Source organism: Cebus imitator, unplaced genomic scaffold (genome assembly GCF_001604975.1).
Source record: "Cebus imitator isolate Cc_AM_T3 unplaced genomic scaffold, Cebus_imitator-1.0 Scaffold71, whole genome shotgun sequence".
Lineage (NCBI taxonomy): Eukaryota > Metazoa > Chordata > Mammalia > Primates > Cebidae > Cebus > Cebus imitator.
Window position 1 is genome coordinate 7,507,447 of NW_016107386.1, and position 20,459 is coordinate 7,527,905.

A 20,459-nucleotide genomic window follows, 5' to 3' on the forward strand; every position below is an offset into this window, starting at 1 on the left:
GCTGATTCCAACTATTCCTTTATACTATCATTCTATTCCCTCAACTTTTCTAGATTATCATGAGAGAAAACAGAAATTCTAAAGGATAGGTCAAAGTCATATATTTCCATATAAGTTCACAAGGTTTTATGTGTCTATGGTTAGCAGCCTAAATAGAGATAGCTATCCTCAAATTTCTTATATGCAGAAAGAAAGCTACAGGAGATTCATGAAAATGTGACCAATATATATTTCCTGCTTGAGACTCCATTTCTGTAAATGTAATGTGGGTCTCAAATGCATATAAGTAACAGTTAATACCCTAAAGGTAGTGTATAATGTAAATGAGAATTTGGTTGAATAGCATACATGTATGTTATTCATATATATGTATATGGTTGATACAAACATAATTGCAGTTTTTGCCATTACTTCTAATTAATACACAAACATACACATATATATATAGATTTACATATGTAAATCCACAATACACATATACGTATATTTCTTTAGAGATAGAGCTAAGATTTTCTTTTTCATAACTTTAACAGAGCAATGTCCATGGGGTATTGAAGAAGCACACAAAAAAGTAGCATTTGTTAAACCATGTTTTAAAAGACCAAGAAGATGATTTTGGCCAACATGGGCTTTATAATCACATTAAAAGAAGAGTTGAGGCATCAAATTGAGTATAACACTTACAGGTTTTGCATGCAAAACATGCACTCATTACTGTAAGTTTTGTAATCTGTGCCACATATTGGTTTCCAGTTTCTTGGGCATGCGATCTTCAAACCTTTAGAGTTTCTGAGACAGTCCACTTATACTTGGAACAAAAAATAATGCCCTGTATTCTCATTTTTAAATTTTATTCTTATATCAAGATGGTGAAGGGGAAGGAAGTGGAAAGAGAACTAGCCTCTTCAGCTTTTCAACAAACACATCTGGAAGATCTTCTATGGGCCACGTGTTGTGCTACATAAAAAACAGACCAGCATATGCCCTAAATCATAAGAGAATTTTTTGTTTAACAGGGAAATATAAATCTCTCCTTTAAGGGTTCTAATGGACGTCTAAAGGAATAAGAAATGTAGAAAATCAAACACTGCATGCTCTTACTCATAGGCGGGTGTTGAACAATGAGAACACATGGACACAGGAGGGGAGCACTACACACTGGGGTCTGTTGGGGGGAAATAGGGGAGGGACAGCAGGGAGTGGGGAGTTGGGGAGAGATAGCATGGGGAGAAATGCCAGATATAGGTGAAGGGGAGGAAGGCAGCAAATCACACTGCCACGTGTGTACCTATGCAACAATCTTGCATGTTCTTCACATGTACCCCAAAACCTAGAATGCAATTAAAAAACAAACAAAATATATATAATTATTAAAATAAATGTCTATTAGTTTAAAAAAAAGAAATGTAGAAAATGCTCAGAAAATTTAAAATGCTATGCAAAGATAAAAGTTTGGTTTCAGGTCAATTCAAACAGATGCCTTCTAAATTTTCTTTAGATGTTAACATTTATAATTTAATGAAGGCTGAATATATTACAGTTAACAGAAACTTGCGACTATCGGAAAGAAATCCTGATTCACCAGGCGGAGAGGTAGCCCAGGCTGTGGCTGCTAGAGCAAGGATGGCAAAACAGTGAAGCCCTTCATAGTGATGGTGAATGCCAATAATGGAGTTATGCTGCTCTGAGTCAAGGAGGCCAGAGAGAGAAGAAGGGTCTATCCCTTCCAGGTATAAATACACGCACAAAGCAGGGTCCCTCCCACATTCAAGGTTGATCTTTTCAATGATGATCAACTGTTAACTCAAGTTAGGGTATTTGATTTCTCTTGTGGGCATTTAGTGCTATAAATTTTCCTCTAGGCATTGCTTTAAATGTGTCCCAGAGATTCTGGTATATTGTGGCTTTGTTCTCATTGGTTTCAAAGAACATCTTTATTTCTGCCTTAATTTCGTTATTTACCCAAGTCATCCAGGAGGAGGTTGTTCAGTTTGCATGTAGTTATGCAGTTTTGAGTGAGTTTCTTAATCCTGAGTTCTAATTTGATTGCACCGTGGTCTAAGAGGCTGTTTGCTATGATTTCTGTTCTTTTGCATTTGCCGAGGTGTGTTTTGCTTTCAATTATGTGGTCAATTTTAGAATAAGTGTAATGTGGTGCTGAGAAGACAGTATATTCTTTTGATTTGCGGTGGAGAGCTCTGTAGATGTCTATTAGGTACATTTGGTCCAGAGCAGGTTCAAGTCCTGGATATCCCTGTTAGTTTTCTGTCTCATTAATCTGTCTAATATTGACAGTGGGCTGTTAAAGTCTCCCACTATTATTGTGTGGGAGTCTAAGTCTCTTTGTAGGTCATTAAGCACTTGTTTTATGAATCTGGGTGCTCCTGTATTGGGTGTATACATATTTAGGATAGTTAACTCTTTTTGTTGCATTGATCCCTTTACCACTATGTAATGCCCTTCTTTGTCTCTTTTGATCTTCGTTGGTTTAAAGTCTTTTTTATCAGAGACTAGAATGGCAAAAACAAAACAAAACAAAACCTGTTTTGTTCGTTTGTTTTTGCTTTCTATTTGCTTGGTAAATATTCCTCCATCCCTTTATTTTGAGTCTATGTGTGTCTTTGCATGTGAGATGGGTCTCCTGAATACAGCACACTGATACACCTTGACATTTTATCCAATTTGCGAGTCTGTGTCTTTTAATTGGGGCATTTAGCCCATTTATATTGCACTGGCTCATGCCTGTGATCCCAGCACTTTCAAAAGCCAAGGCAGGTGGATCATGAGGTCAGGAATTTGAGACCAGCTTGGGTAAAATGGTGAAACCCTATCTCTACTAAAAATACCAAAATCAGCCAGGTGTTGTGGCAGGTGCCTGTTATCCCAGCTACTTGGGAGGCTGAGGCAGGAGAATTGCTTGAACCCAGGAGGTGGAGGTTGCAGTGAGCTGAGATCACACCAGTGCACTTCAGCCTGGGTGACAGAGCAAGACTCCATCTCAGGAAAAAAAAAAAAACCCATATATATATATATGGGAGCGGGGGGAGAGTCATGTGTGAATTTGATCCTGTCATTATGATGCTCACTGGTTATTATTTTACCCGTTAGTTGATGCAGTTTCTTCATAGCATCAATGTTCTTTACAATTTGGTATGTTTTTGCAATGGCTGGTACCCGTTGTTCCTTTTCATGTTTAGTGTTTCCTCCAGGAGCTCTTGTAAGGCAGACATGATGATGACAAAGTCACTCAGCATTTGCTTGTCTGTAAAGGATTTGATTTCTCCTTCACTTATGAATCTTAGTTTGGCTGGATATAAAATTCTGGACTGAAAATTATTTTCTTTAAGAATGTTGAATATTAGCCCTCACTCTCTTCTGGCTCATAGGGTTTCTGCTGAGAGATCTGCTGTTAGTCACATGGGCTTCCCTTTGCAGGTAACCCGGCCTTTCTCTCTGGCTGCTCTTAACATTTTTCCTTCATTTCAGCCTTGGTGAATCTGGTGATTATGTGTCTAGGAGTTGCTCTTCTTGTGGAGTATCTTTGTGGTGTTCTCTGTATTCCCTGAATTTGATTGTTGTCCTGTCTTGCTAGGTTGGGGAAGTTCTCCTGGATAATATCCTGAAGGGTGTTTTCCGACTTGGTTTCATTCTCATAACTTAACCTTCATTGTAACCTGTAAGATAGAAATTATTAGTTCCCATTTTATAGAAGAAACAAAGATCCAGAGAGATAAAGTATCATTTCTATTGTCATAGAGTTAGTGAGTGACAAAGTCAGGATTTGAGCTTAGATCTGTTCAGTTCCAAAGTATCTGCCCTATTGTGGGTTGGAAAATACCTGGTGTTCCTGCCTTTGCAACTTCTGCCCTATGCTTGTAGCAGGAATTACCAATCAACTACAGAATTCTTTGCTGTTGGTTCCAGAGGTAACTTGATGTTTTGCTTCATTTTTAATTTTAGATTCAAGGAGTGCATGTGCATGTTATTACAGGGGTGTATTGTAGGCTTCTAGCATACCCATCACACAAATAGTGAACGTTATGTCAAATAGGTAATTTTCCAACCCTCACCTCTCTCTTATCCTCCTTCTGGAGTCCTCAGAGTTTATTATCTGTCTTTATGTCCATGAGTGCCACTTACTGCTGGGAATATGCAATATTTGATTTTCAGTTTTTGAGTTAATTCACTTAGGGTAATGGCCCCCAACTCCATCCATGTTGCTGCAAAGAACATTCCTTCCTTTTTATGGCTGCATAAGATTCCATGGCCCATATATACCACATTTTTGATCCAATCAACTATTGACAAATACTTAGGTTGGTTCCATGATTTTGCTGCTGTGAATTGCACTGTGAAAAACATCCTAGTGCAGGTGCCTTTTTAATATAATGATTTATTTTCCTTTGGTAGACACTTAGTAGTGGAGTTGCTGGGTCGAATCATAGTTCTATTTTTAGTTCTTTGAGATGTCTCCATACTGTTTTCCATAGAGGTTAAAATAATTTATATTTTCACCAAGAGTGTGTAAATATTCACTTTTCTCCACATCCTTAGGTATTTCTGAAACCTGAAAGAAATGAGAAGGCTTCAGGCGGACAAATATATTGGCAAAAATATTTTTGAGGTTAAAATAGAAAAAAAAAAACACAAGAAAATTAATTGAATTGGAGAGCTTATTGAATAAGCAAATTCTGACAACTTACTGTTTTATAATAAATAATGATGACAAGCATTTATTGAGAACTTAATATGTATGAGATCTTCAGTTTGTGACATTCATAAGCTATATAACTTAATCCTCATTGTAACCTGTAAGATTGAAATTATTAGTCCCCGTTTTATAGAATAAACAAAGACAGTTTCATTTCCAGTCTTCTGTTTGAGAAAAAGGAGTTTGAAAAAGATAGATCTCTGAAAACCCCTAACACAAAATGGAATCTGAAGATCTAATTATCTAGAGAAATGCATAAGCACATGGTAGTGGTGGACAGGTGGGGCTGACAGAAATATTTTTGCTTTCTTTGGTTCCATCTCAGGATTATTTATCACCTCCTGGTTTAGAATTTTAGATTTAGTTTAGAAACTTCAATGAGATGGTTCTGGTTTCCATTTACCTCTTGCCCATCAGGATATAACTTAAGTAACTCAAAGATTAATTTACTTGATATTTGATGCAGCTATTTATTTGTTACCATTTTGACATGGATGAACATTTATATATACTCCTAGTTTGCATACCTTCAAAAAAAATCAACTTTCAGCTTTTTAAACCCCGAGTAATGTGTTCTACATATTCACACTCTTAACCCCAATCCTTGAGCCTCACTCTATTTTTAACTTTAATTTCCTTGACCTTTTTCTATTCCTGACCTCTGCATCCTTCCCGCCCCTCACCTTTGATTCTCACTCCTGAGGTCACTGGGCCTCTCCTCATTCCCTTGTCTCATCCCATTCTAGACCATTATATCCTCTACCCTACTCTATCCCTAAGTTGAACTCTTTCTCTGTACTAAGTGATTGCCAAGAATTGGTTAAGTCTTAAGGATGGGATAAAAATTTCTTTTGAGCATATTAATAATGATAAAATAAATATAAAAGATTTGTGTTTATATTCTAATCAAATATTCAAAATGACATAACAAAACACCTTTTCAGAAAAGCATATGTTTTAGCCAGAAGAGAGTTTCTGGGTTTTCTAGAAGTGAACAGGAAGAAGATAGAATCCCATATATCATGAGCTCTCTGAACCCATGCTCAACATCCTAAAATTGCCAAATAATAATACGAAGAATTCAACAGGAATTACTTCATAATTTTCATGCTTGAAAAAATTATTTATAGGCCCTTCTTCTTTTTTTTTCTTAATGTAGCATAGAAAAGAATGCACCATAGGGATAATTTATTTTCACTCAGTTACAAAGGACAAAGATCATCAAATCCTACTATAATAGAGCTAGCAGAGACTTAAAAAAAGTTAGAGAGGAAAAATAAAAAATTAACTTCCCAAATCCAAATAAGTCTGTCACATCAAGCTAGTTCTTCTGGAGCTGAGAACACCTTGCCCCATAATGGATTTTCCATATAATTTCTCCCTATGGAGTGTATTCAGCACCAGCCCAGAATTTTCAAGTGAACAAAGAGGCTAGGTAGACTAGGGATTTATAAAGTTTCAGCATAGAGGCAGGCAATTACAAGCATTTCATCCACCCCTATATAATGCCTGCATTCCTCCTCTGATTTCCTATGTCCATTAGCTCATGGCACCACCGCATTGCCTAATACGGTGACCTCTATTCACATGTATCTATTGAGCACTTGAAATGTGGCAGGTCCAAATTGAGATGTGTTGTAAGTGTAAAATATACACCAATATCAAAGACTTAGTACACTTAAAAGTTTTTGTTGATTACATTAATAGTTTTGATATATTAAGCTAAATGAAATATATTATTAAAATTAATAGTTATAATGATTATTTTTAACTTGTAGAAAATTTAAAATTGCATATATGGCTTAAATTACATTTCTATTGGAGAGTGCCACTTTAGAGACTTGCACACATTGATAATAAATTTTCTTCCCAGATTATGGGTACAAGTCTGTGATATAGTTAATTGTCACGAGGTAACTTAATGAACAGACATGAGAACTTACTGGTTTGTGTCTTTGGATGGGGCCTAAATAACTGAGTGACAGTTATTCCATTCATGAAAATTTAGAAAGGAGAGCTGGCATGGTAATGAATAGTTAAGATGAAGCTGATTTACAGCTAGGTCAACTTTATGTAGCTGTTGGCTGCTGGGAAGTCATATCTCCCCACCTCTCTTCTAGACAGTTCTTCTCAACTATGACAGCAACTTAAGTAGAAAAAAAGTGAGCATTCTCTGTCCACCAGTGGGTTTAGCAAGACAAAAGGGTAGAGTTTATTCAGTTTCTGTAAAAACACATTTCTATTATCCAGACAGTGACAAAGAAATCCCAGGAAGGGTGTTCTGCTGAGTTTACTTTTATTGAACAGGCAGTTGGACAGACAGCATTGTGATCAAGACTCTTCAAGGGCACAGACTTGGTGGAGATGTCTTTGTGCCCTCAGATCACAACATCTGGGAGAAAAGAGATGGAAAAGACTGAAAGTCAGTGAGTCCATTCCCAACAGCTCTGTATTGTTTTCCATAGCAAATAAGACAATCTCTCAAGAATTCCTTGTATATACAGATGTGAAGGTAGGTGATTCAGAATTGGGGTTTATTTTTTCCCTCATGGCTTTCAACAATCTTCCTGTCTTCATCCTAGAAGAGAAGATGGGTAGATTAGATGCTAGAACCCAGAGATATTGCAGAAATGTGGGCTGTATATTTATAGCTGCATCTTAATCAAAGAAATCCATAGATTCCTGCACTCTGCAAATAAGTAACAACTTAAAATCACTTTCCCATTTTATCACTTTGATACAACAAGTATTGAGCACCTAGCATGTACTATGCGTTGAGGTGGACACAAAAATGAACATGAGTTAACTCTGCCTTTGATTACATGCAGGCTTCATGCCGATAAAAAGAAGTAGGCGTCATTAGCACCATTTTGAAGATGAGAAAATTGAGCTTCAGAGATTAGGAACTTGTCTTGTCACTGTCATGTTAGGTCATGACTTGAATCCAATTCCTTTAACGTGAATGTTTTTCTGCTGTAGCTTGTTGTAGGCCACTAGAACAGAATCAGCTGTCTTCCTTTGCCTGACTCATTCAGGCATTTGAAATCAACATTTAAAACATTAAATCAATATTTAAAAATATTCTTATAGGGGGTGAGGGCCTCGGGAAGTTTTCTTCCACATAACTGCACATCTTCAACTAGTACCACCTGGGGCATGAGCAGCACTGTCATTCCAAACTCAAACCTCCACTTTATTGCCTACATCCACAACAGGAGGTTTTCTTTGGTTTGAAAGTAGCAAGCTTTGGTCTTCCTGAATCCTTGAAAATCCATCATGAAATTGATAAATATAGATAAGGACAGTCATTTGTTTATCTCACAAAATAATATTGGTATTTTTCTTAATATAGGAATTGCTTTCCAATATAGCAAATCGTGCTTTAATTGAGATAATGCCTTCTTGAGAGTGCTTAGTCTTTAGAATCTCCTGACAACTAAGGAATGGTAGTAGTGCACTGGAAATGAACTCAGGATATCTACATTGAACTCAAGATATTATACTGAGTGACTTTATTAAGTGACATTTTCCCCCAGGCTGACTTTCTGTAGAATGGGAAAGACAGTGATCCCTGCCCTAATCAAATGACTATTGTAAGGGCACAAACAGAAAATGCACACAAACCTCTAAAGAGCTATGTAAATCTTAGTAGTTACTGTATAATAATTATTGCATAATAGAAAGTATTATGTACTTAGTAATCAAAGTGTGGGTTCCAGGATACTCAACCTACTTTCCCAGGAAAGTTGTGACTTCCTGGACTCTTAATCTATTTTTGAGATTCCACTTTCTTAGAGAAACTTTCACCCAGAAATAAAGTTCAGACAATAGTCTTCAACCCCAGTATATACATCCTTACTAGTCATCAGAACAATGTTAGGCCATGACCAATCTGTACTACCTGTACCCAAGATCACACCCTGGAATCTTACACAGGGACCTGAAATTCCATCTGTGTCCAGGACACTTTTAATTTTTGTTTCATTAACTAATAATATAATAATTTCTGTCATTATTAATGCCCGTTATGCAGCTCCAGTGGAAAGTATACACCCAGAAATGGAAGCATGGCACTCTTTTACAACACCTCGCGTACTGAGTTCTGGCAAGATTCTTCATTGTTTAAAGAAATACATCTTACCAGTATAAATCTATGGCAAGTTCTTTATAAAGCAGTTTTTTTCAAGTTGCCTACACAGCATGAGAGTTACAGGGAAATGTGGTCTAAGGTGTGGTCTATTGGACTGGCATAAAGCAATTTTGACTTTTCTATCCTGAGGTATATGTAACTAGGTGAGTTTGTGAGGAAATGTCACAGTATATTCTGTAAATAAAATGGGGAGCAAACTACTAAGAATTTCTATATAATAATATAGGGACTAGAACACAATATAGGGACTAGAGTAAAAGTTTAAACTCTCTTTTTATGAATTCTGGTAAATAACCAGAATAAAGGTCTTTAAGTGGGTGGTAAATAACTTTGTCGAGTCCACATGAGAAAGATAGGGTCTTTGGATTTCAATCCTGTCCTTGGCTTCCTCTACACTGCTCTCAGCTGCTGTGAAACTAGAAAGACTCTAGCTTATGATTCTTGTTTTCACAGTTTCCCATAGCAAAGATTGTTTGGTAAGTGTTTTTAATATGGCCTTCTCTAGTATTGCTTGACTAAGATCTCCAAATCTGGCTGAATAGTTTCTGATTCCATTACTCCCAGAGATTTTTGTGGCAGTGGAAAGGAGCAAAGACAGTGTGAATAATAATAAATAGTATTATTAAGTGTAACTCATTAAAATGTTATTTATTAAATGTAATATTATCAAAGTATCATTGAAAATAATTTATTAAAAATAAATAAGCACTATACCATGGTCTGTTTTTTTTAAGTTCATACTTTGGACTCTTCTCTTTTTCTAAATTCATACTTTTGTCTTAGGCATAATAATAACAGTGCCATTAATTTTTCAGACACTGTGTCAAATGCACACAAGCCAGTCTTCATTGAATATTTTCATAGCTCATTGGGGTCTTTGGTTTAGAGTATTTATGTGATTTGCCAAAAATCTCATATATGAAGCACAGCAAAATTTGAAATTTGAAGTCACATTTATCTGGTAACAAAACATTTTCTCTTATTTGAAAATTTCTATTTTTTCACATTATATACCATCTCTCTGAGGATGACTATTCAAATACAGTCATCAGGGAGAATCTTAAACTCAGTAACATATGTTGAAACATCCTTTCAGGGGTTTAAATGAAACTGATCAACTTTTAATTCTGGGAAGTAATTTAATACAATGTAAAGTTCAAGAATATGGGCATTATATAGAAATTGTTTAAATCCAGCTCTGTCACTCTCTGACCTCTCTTGGTCTCTGTCTCATCTTTTTACTGAAAATCACAGAAAATAAAACCCATCCTGAACTAAGTAATGTTATGCTGGAGACACTGCTCATAAACAGTCTATTAATGAACCCAGTAAATAGTTTAAAATATTAACTGCTACATTATTTTTACTTATTTCAGTAATTAGTTATCCTTCCAGTGAAAAATGTGACCAATTCTGAGTCACCTGACCTAGTGTCACCTTTCTAGCCAGAGAAATGTCCATTACTCAATGGAAGGGAACAAAAGCAGAACCCACTGCTCCTCACAACATAACCACGGAGCCCAGTCTACTTGTGTACTTACAGATGTGGGCATGCTGGCAGTGGTTTTTCCTGGGGTGCTGCTCTCCTCACACTTCCCTTTACTGCGGATGTGTGTATTTGTTTGGCGTATCCTAAAACAGATCAGAGGATGCTTCAACAGTGAGGAAATTCTCAGTTATAATAAGAAAATAAATAAGGACCAACTTGCAGGACATTTGGACATCAAACCAAGCTGCATTTAGAGGGAGAATCTGGGATCTCCATTCAACTATTTTCATTTTCAGTAGACATCGTTCAGGCTGTCTCTCTTCTGCTCCAGATTTATTCCCTAGCTCTGGACCAATTCTGTCACATTTCGTATACTTACATATTCATAGAAAATATTGGAAATAAACTTGCAGATCATCTGGTCTAAAGGCGATCTTACATTTATAGATGAGAGAATCAGATCCCAGAGAGATGTTTAACTATATTAAGTACCAATAATATGATTTGGGGAATATAAAATATAACAAGACAAAAATGATACAGTCTGAACTGTATAGTTGGAATGAATCTTAAGAAGTATGAATTTTAATACTTCTCACTGGAGAAATATTATGAATCCGATATGTACTTGTTTTCCTCTGGTGATGGGAAACTCATTATCTATCAAGGCAGTACAATTTGTATTTTGGCATTGCTTACGTTGAAATTGCTCTCCTATAATTTTCTCTAAAGCCTTAGAAAGGAATATTGTTTCTTCTTGTCTCAGATAACCTGATCCTTCTTTATAATATATACTCCCACCTCCCTTAGCCAAATAAACTATCCTGAGGTATGCTTTCTTAATATTTTCATCATTTCAATTTCTTACTCTAAAGTTCCCTTAAATAGATCATTTTTTATGGGTCTATAAAGTTGATAAAAATGTTGAAGAAAATTATGTGGCTAATTTAGGCCCTGACATTTACAAGAAAGAGGAATTGCAGGATTTCTGACTGGAAATAAGGTATATATAGAAATGGAATTCCTGGACAGTTATATTTATTCCTTAAACAAGAATTTCTTAATCCTTAAAACCCTACAAGGTCTATGGATGAATTTCAAGTACTCCAGGTACCAACGAATATTATGTGTGTGAATTGTTCATATCACATAATTTTTTAAAAATGTTCTTGAAAAGGGTCCCTTTCTTCATATTGTCTAAGGAATCTTTTGTCTTTGAAAATTTAAGGAACTACTGTCTTAGAAATAACAGTAGGATAGTGAAGAAAAAAATAACTGTATTTAGGCCCAAATTAATAAGGTCAAAATCCTGTCTGATCTACTTCCTAGCTTTATAACTTTGAACAAATTATCTGGACTCTCTGACCCTCAGATTAACCTTCTGTACAATAAAGATAACAACATTGCATAGCAGCATAGCAGTTTGCAGGGATTCAGTGACTGAAATGTGAAGGTGCCCCCCTTATCTATAAAAGAAGGATTATATTCAGATTTTATGCTCTTAAGCATATGACCTGAGGAGTGCCTTTTTCTTTTTAAATACGTTTCCAGGATTAAAAAGCAGGATATCAGGGAGTCCTATCCTCATGTTCTGGCCCTTGCTTACAGCGTCCTAAGAAGGATAAAGTAGTACATGAACTGCAGTGTAGGTCTGGGGCGAGGCGAGATGGAAAAACCAAGCTTTGTCACCAACCTCTCCTTGAAAGCTGGTCAAATGGAGGCCAGAGGAAAGGGATGCCCATGGAGGCAGGGAGAAATTACTTAAAAATTTCAGAGAGCATCTGAGCACAGAAGAAGCAACAAAACTAAAGCCAATAATAAAAGTATTAAAATGAATCCCTTGTGTTGAACTTAAAATAAAAATATTTTTATATCTAGCAGTTCTTCTCAATCATCTGTGAAGTCAGAAGCTCAGAGAACTGTCTCCATTTCTCCAATGACGGGAGTAAGATTCAGAATGAGATAATATGCCTCCAGGTAGTCATAAATATGAGAGCAGACATCAGATCAACCATTTATTTATTGTGCTTCCTTTTGTACAGTGCACTTTCCTTTTGCAAGGTACTACTTCTTTCAAGAGGCAGGCTTAAAGAAATGAGAAATCTGTGGCTATCTTATAGGCACAAGACATTTTAGATATCATATGCTGGGCTGACTTTATATAGCAGTAGTTCTCTACTGTTTTTCTCCACTACACACAGAACAAATGATGTTCACACTCCCATGAGTGTACACAAGTTTATACCAATATTCTGCAATTTTAACCCCACTATTTTTTTTCTTTCTCTTCTACTCAGTAAAGCATATAGCAATGTAGCTAAGCAATGTAGGTAAGCAATTTGGGGAATAACCTCAAATCTTTTCTATTTTACATAAAAGTAACATAATTCACAAATTTTAAATTTTTAAGTTCTATGATGAATAAATTACTTGCTACACACTCCAAATTTATATCAGTGCATTACTATGGCTTAACACTCTAGCTGAGAAATTCTAAACTGGAAGATATGATGGGGCAGCTTGAATACTTACAGGTTTTCATGACAGAGCATACAGGGATTGTTGTAGGTCTGACCATCGTCACCACAGACAGGCTTTAAATCCTTTGGACAAAGATAACCTATCCTGGGCAATATTCGGTACTCTTTGCACATCTCAGAGTCCTGAACAAGCAAAACATGAAGCAGACTTACTTGTTGACATTCAAGGAGAGTGATGGGCTTGAGAATGCTTCTTGAGCTCCTTAACCCAACTTGAATAAATGGTTGTGAAAGGAGTGTGATATAGGTTATACAAACTAAAAGATTGCTTTTGCATCATATTTGTTGGATTTAACTTTCTGAATTTGGCAATTTTTAACTAGACAAGGTAAGTAAACAAAGGAAAGAGGAATAACAAAACTTTAGTAAGGCAAAACCTCTTTATAATACGTGACACAATTATCTGTCCAAAAGAAGGAAACCAGGATGATAGCATGCTAGAAATAATATTTGCCCTTTTATGTGAAGGTACGGGTTGTATACAGCCTAGAAAGGAAAGAATCAGAGGTAAATACCCATCAATTGCATGACTTTTTGTGTCCTAGCTCTACTACTAACTAAAGAAATGACTTATCTAACTTTTCGCAGCCTTAATTTTCTCACCTGAAAATCATAAATAATAGTAGTTCTTACTTCATATTACTGCTTTAGGGGATTAAAACAGGTAATGCATATAAAAGTTCATGCTTACCACAGTATCTGTCACATACTAAGTGTTCAGTAAATTTTAGTTGTCAGTATGTTTGCCATGGTAGAATATATATGTATATTTTCCATGTAAAAGAGGAAACATATTTGTTCTTTGTAGTTTTTTGAAAGTATGGGTTTAGTGATTAATGATAATAACAAGAACTTGATTAATTTTTTAAAAAGGCAAAAGGTAGAGCCAAAATATAAAAAAATGGATTCAAAAGCAAATAAGATGATGGAAGACTTAAATCCAATGGTGTCAGTAATTACATAGAATATTAATAACTAAGTACTTCAGTTAAAAGACAGAAATTATCAAACTGGAAGAATGAAAAGAATCAACTATATAATATTTATAAGAAATATATTTATAAGTAAAAGGATGAGTCCTAAATAACTCACAATTCAAAGTAATCATAAAATTTAGAAATTAATTGAATCACAAGGAAAATATAACCTATCAAATCCCGGCACCAAAGCAGTAATTTGGGGGAAATTTATAACTTTAACACATATATTAGAAAAGAAGAACATTCTCAGATGACTTACCTAAACTTTTATCTGAAGAAGCTAGCAAATGATGAGAATAGAAAATTTTTTAAATAAATAATAAAGAAGAGAAATTGATGAAATAGAAAACACAACAAGGCAAAAAGTTAGCTGCTTGAAAAGATTAATAAACTGATAAGCTGTTGGCAAAATTGACCAGAGTCAAGAAAACACAAATTACCAATATTAGAGATGAAAGGTCATCACTATATGAACTATAAATATTAAAAGGATAATTTAGAAATGTTATGAATAACTATATGGCAAAAAATTGACAATATAGATGAAATTAATAAATTCCTTGAAAACTACTTACTGAAAACAGACACAAAGAAGATATAGAAAATTTGTTAGGATTATATCTGTTAATATTCATTTCAGAGGAGGCAAGCCGTGTTTGTTTGTTTGTTCCTTTCTTTTGATAAATGATTCAAACATCTAAATGAATTGCTTTAGGTTGTGGTGAGTTCTCCATATTGATATAAATATTCATGGAGAATTCAGATCAGTAACTTATATGAATCTCTGGCAAAGGTTAGACTCAACCAGGTATATATCAATTGTATCTTTCAGGTAGCTGGTGCTATAATGTTCAAAAGGTACTGCAATGTTTCTCAGTCTCTCTCTCTCTTTTTTTTTTTTAACGTAATATATCAACTCAACAAATTCTGTTGGCTTCACCTTCAAAACAGACCACGTATCTAACCAGCTCTCAAGAGCTCCACCACTACTAAGGTGCTGTAAACTAACATCATCTCTTGTGTGAACTACTGCAATAGCTAACTAGCTCTCCAGCCCTTGCCTCCCTGCAGTGTTTTCAATAGATAGCAGTCAAAGTTATTCCTTTAAAACGTAAATCAAATTATATTACTCTTCTCAAAACCTTCATTCAGAATACTAGGTGAAGTCTTTAAAATTGTCTACAAAATCCTTTATAACACGCCCTCCCATTAGCTTCCTGGCTTCCTCTTGTACAACTGAGGTAGCTGTATTTCAACAACACTAAGTACTTTGCTATGTTTTCTACCTGGAATATGTTTTCCTCAGATATACCTACAGAATCAATACCCTTACATCTTGCTGCAAATGTTGCCTTCTGAAAGAGTTCTTCCTTGTATATGCTACTTAAAATTGTATTCCCTCCACTCCCCATCTCAGAGTTTACTGTACCATATTTTTCTGCCTTATTTCCTCCTTGGCATTATATTTTTATTTATTCATATTATTTATTCTATCTGCTTTTCCAACATACTATGAACTCCATGTAGTGAGTGCTATCTGTTTTGTTTATAGTTATAACCTAGCATACATAAGTAATGCCTGGAAAAATAGCAGGTACTCAATAAGTATTTGTAGACAGACAAACGGACTGCTGCCTTGATGAAATGATGACTAATGAAAGATTTATTTCTCCAAAAGAAATCTCAGCTTCAAAACAGATTGTAGATTAGGAGGGAGAATGAGAGGGCTACTGGTCATATCTTATTTCTTGATGCTATCACAGATATGATCACTTTGTGATATTTCATTTAGTTATTTACTTGGATGTGTGCATTTCTTCTATGTGACTATTATACTTCAATAATTAAAAAAAGAAACACATATTTTGTGAATAGCTCTTCCCCATGTCTTTGGATCCCTGATGCAGAGCCCAACTTACCAGAAATATGTAATTAATGCATATTTCATGTATGTAACTCATCTATTACCCTAGTTGAACTGGATGTACAATTAGGTAAAATTTATGTTGGATACCTTTCTTTCTCCTTTTCTGGGTCATCAGCTTAGGTGTTAAAATCTTCCTTTTAGGGCCCAATCTGAGAATCTGCTTGATGATCTCATATCCTCTTTGCTTCTTTCTACTCCTCATCTTGCCAAGGTTCTACAAAGTAAATCCTATCACGCTGATGTACACCATACTTACATTACTGATGACTATCAGCCGAGAGAGAGAGAAAGAGAGAGAGATGGGACCTTGTTCTGTCACCCAGGCTGGAGTGCAGTGGTGCTATCATGGCTCATGGTAGCCTTGACCTCCTTGGCTCAAGCCATCCTTCCACCTTGGCCTGCTAAGTAGCTGGAACTATGGGCACAAGGCACCATGACCAGCTAACTTTTTTTTTTTTTTTAATTTTTTGTAGAGACAGAGTTTCCTCATGTTGCCCAGGGTGGTCTCAAACTCCTGGGGCCAAGGGATCCGCCTGCCTTGGCCTCCCACAGCGCTGGGGTTATAGGCATGAGTCACCATACCCAGCCCAGCCTATATTTTAAATAAGAAGTTTTAGCTACTGCGAATTGCTAATTTGTGGAAATCTACACCTGTGAGCATGCTCAGCATAGAGTTCTAGGATGTAGAAATGGATTTGGTTGGGGGAGGGAAGTAAGCAGAAGCTTCTTGGCCTGCTAAAATTACAGAATTGAGGCACCTGACTACGTATTACCACATTTGACATAAGTCACAATTATTCCATACTCACATTGAAAAATTTTAAATGTTCTAATAATCTCAAAGGGCACAGAATAATCCACTAATGAGAAACCCCAGAACTCTCACCAAGCATAAACTGCATTTAGTCCTCAAAGGACTTCAGGCCGCACTGAATAAGCAAATCTCAGAGCCTTCTATGAAAACAGCCAATGGCAATAGGTTTTTAAAAAATCAAGAAAATTAAATTAATAAGTAGTTTTCAGAAATAGTCCTCCTTACCAGAGAACTGAGAGAATCTAGGCTGTCTTCCTCTTGAGAAGCTCTAACATGGGATGGCTTTTTTTGAAGTTCTGCCCTTTCCAAAGCTTCTGTTAGGCTAGAGAGAAAAAAAAAAGTAATTTAAAATAATATTCACAGGGAATAGTTCCTATAATTTCCAGTGAGAAGTTAAGCAATTCTCATAAAATATGACAGAGGCCGGGTGTGGTGGCTCACGGCTGTAATCCCAGCACTTTGGGAGGCCTAGGTTGGCAGATCACCTGAGGTCAGGAGTTAGAGACCAGCCTGGTCAACATGATAAAACTTCATTTCTACTAAAAATACAAAAATTAGCTGGATGTGGTGGTGCACACCTGTTATCCAAGCTACTCAGAAGGCTGAGGCAGGAGAATCGCTTGACCCTGGGAGGCAGAGGTTGCAGTGAGCTGAGATTGCACCATTGCACTCCAGCCTGGGCAACAGAGTGAGACTCTGTCTCAAAAAGTAAGTAAATAAATACATACATAAATAAATAAAACAGAATCACAGAACATTAAGATAGTGACCAGGATGACACATTAAGAAAAGTACACAATTAGGAGCTGGTTTAGAGCTTTCATCACTTAACAGAGGACAAGTGGCTTCATGTTCTTAAGTTTTGATTTTTAGAACATAAAATGAGGGTAGTATTGGTAATTCCTTCCTCAAAAAAGACGCACTGTGAAAAGCTAAATAAATTTGATTATTGTTGTGTTCACAGTGCACTTTACAGCCATCATCATCATCATCATCATTAACAATGTCCATGGGTCCCCATTTCTAGTTGCTTTTTAGAATAACCCAGAAAATAAATTCCATAGCCTCAAGATTCTGATTTAATATAGTTTGGGGTGTAAAAATTTGTATTTATTTTTAGAAGGTATCTCAATTGAGTCTGATCTAGTTATGAAATAAAGATCTCAAAGAATTTCTTCTAATTATGATGTTGAAAGTTGAAAAAAGTTGCTTAATGACACAGCTAGCATACATCATGGTTAGACTTTTCATGTAGCATTTCTGTCTCCAAGTCTAAATGTACTTTCTACTATATTAGGTGTTCTCAGCTTGAGGCCCTTAATTCTAAAGACATTTTAAAAATCCTATAGGGTTCATAAACATACAAATTTATTCAATCAGCAGTTTCTAAAAATGCAGTTCCCTTGCTAGCTGCAGGGGGAGCAGAATCCTCTTACTCACAAGACAGCTCTGCACATGAAGCACTTGTTTGTATAGAACTTTCCATCAGCACCACGGACTGGGTCACTCTCTCTAGGGCAGATGAGCTCATTGTTCCTTAAATAGTTTCGAAATTCACTGCATTCATCCTAGAAAATGAGAAAAGGAAAGTGAACATGGCTTTGTCCCTTTTTTGGCTTAGTGATTTTTTCAAACTTGGTTTTAGAAAGTCCACAATTAGCTCTGTGCTCAGACTCACTGTACTTATCCTGGCAACAGAGGCCAAGGAACCCACAGGTTGCCTAAACTTTGCATCCTCCACTTCATTCTGAACCTCTCTGCACTGGTCCTGAAAATGTAGGGAAACATAAAACAACACTGGACAGACCTTCCTGTTTTCCTCCCCCTTTCATCCATCCTTCCTTTCCCCTATTTTCCACATGAAGAACGCTTTTGACAAAAGGACAATTGCTCAGGGATCTTACTCTATAAATGTGATTGTTACTGTTAAAGAACTGAATGAAGATGTCTTCTCTGCAGTCTTGAAAATCAAATAGAAAAAAAAAGCATCACGCAGCACACTACTGATTTTTTAATGCTGATAAAATCATCTGGAGAAAACAGAAAAGAACCTAAAAGGGAAGCTTAGTTTATATTGCCTGAATTATTAAAATAAATATCAACAATCTACCCAAAGCCTTACTTTACACTTAAAATGTCAAACATAAGCATGCAGTTAAAGTGGTAAAGAATTTTACCCTCTACTTTTCAATCCATGTTTTTCCCAAGGAGGAAAGACTAAAACAATAATTGACACATACTGTTAGAGAATTTTCCACAAAATCAAAAAAGGTATCAAACCCCAAAGCCCCCAAAAAACTTCCTATGATCCAAAGTTACAATATTAGCAAAATCAATTTTCTTTGGAGTTAAGAGATTAGTATCTGTATTATTCCCAAAACTGGAGAAGAATGCAAAATTCTGAGGGTGAAAAGTAAAATAGTTATTTTGGTATCCTTTAAGAAATAACCTTTGCATCATTTGAGGCCTTGACAGTTGATTTCTCTTCATTATTCTTTTTTCTTTCATTAGCTTCCCTATCACTGCAGAATAAAAAAAAATAGGGTAATTTTTCTAGAGTTGTTACTGAGTTGTCTTTAATCACGCATTTCTTCAATTCCAAACATTGGCAAATCTAACACTATTTTATTATACCTAAAAAAAAATCTAAGAATACATTTTTATAAGCAAATCAATTTTCATGACAATATATTTGCAGAAATGCTATCAGCTTTCATAGATTTTGTTACTATACTTTTATTCGGAATCATATGAACCTACAAGGCCCTTATTTTTCTTATATAAAACAGACTTAAGACTCTCATCTTGAAAGTTACTATATTTCTCATGTTTACTTTTCTAATTAAATTATAACTAAACTCACACTTTTGTTTGTTATTTACATAAGTATAATGCTTTTAAGTTCATAAACCTTTTTTAAATGTCCTTGAATCTCCACAAAACTATATTGTTTCCTCAGGAGGAACTGAGGCTCTGCACGATGAAATGGCCTGTCCCAAGTTACTTAGCTGATAAGCTACCTCTTCCTACCCCAGAGGTTCAAGGTATGATTATGCTTCACAATATCAAAATTAAAAAAATCTTGTGAAAGTGCTTTGGAAACTGTCTCTTCAAAAGAGAGGAGCTATTTAATCATTAATGTGTGATGCCAAGTACCTTAGGTTTTAAAAGTAGCAAAAACTATTTTCTGGGAAACAGGTACAACTATGAAATTCATTGATAAACCTTTTTACGTACAAGATGCTCTGACACATAGCACATTTATTGATGTGCATCTTGCCATACGGGCCTCGAACAGGGTTATTTTCTCTGGTGCAGATAAGCTTCCCATTTCTCTGCATGCTTCGAAATTCACGACACTGATCCTACCAACAGTAGCAAAAAAAGATGTTACTGTGATGGCATAATATTTAAAACCTGAGAACATGATTGACTGATTAGACATAAACTCATAACACAGGAAACAAAAACAGAGAAAGTAAAATTTCAGAGAAGAAATACGTTTTAAAGGCACTTTATTCAAACTCTACCTAAGAATTTTGAATCTTCCCCATTGCATCTCTCTCAAATGATTGTCTTGCTCTAATGGAATTTCTCTACTGTCTAAAGCAGCCCAACCCTTTAAAAACTATATGTATATGTATATGTATATATGTATAAACATATGTGGTATTGTGAGCACCATGTATATATATGTATGATCTTGCTGTGTTGTCCAGCCTGGAGTGCAGTGGTTCAATCAGAGCTCATTGCAGCCTCCAGCTCCTGGGTTCAAGCAACACTCCCACCTCAGCCTCCTAAATAACTGGAACTACAGGCATGTGCCACCATGCCTGGCTAATATTTTC

General features: G+C 35.8%; 1 protein-coding gene across 2 annotated transcripts in view; it reads right to left on the reverse strand.

The window, feature by feature from the left end:
* Window positions 1-6,895: 6,895 nt before the first annotated feature.
* Window positions 6,896-20,459, reverse strand: part of SPINK5 (serine peptidase inhibitor Kazal type 5) — a 68,700-nt gene continuing 55,136 nt past the window's right edge. The window contains exons 27-34 of one of the 2 annotated variants that reach the window (XM_037739555.1): window positions 19,849-19,976; window positions 19,061-19,133; window positions 18,290-18,379; window positions 18,052-18,179; window positions 16,837-16,933; window positions 12,883-13,013; window positions 10,403-10,493; window positions 6,896-7,289 (exon numbers count right to left, since the gene is read on the reverse strand). In XM_037739555.1, coding sequence (XP_037595483.1) covers window positions 7,233-7,289; window positions 10,403-10,493; window positions 12,883-13,013; window positions 16,837-16,933; window positions 18,052-18,179; window positions 18,290-18,379; window positions 19,061-19,133; window positions 19,849-19,976 — 795 coding nt within the window. In that variant the 3' untranslated portion in view covers window positions 6,896-7,232. The remainder of the gene's footprint in view (window positions 7,290-10,402; window positions 10,494-12,882; window positions 13,014-16,836; window positions 16,934-18,051; window positions 18,180-18,289; window positions 18,380-19,060; window positions 19,134-19,848; window positions 19,977-20,459) is intronic. The other variant, XM_037739556.1, reaches the window with a different exon arrangement.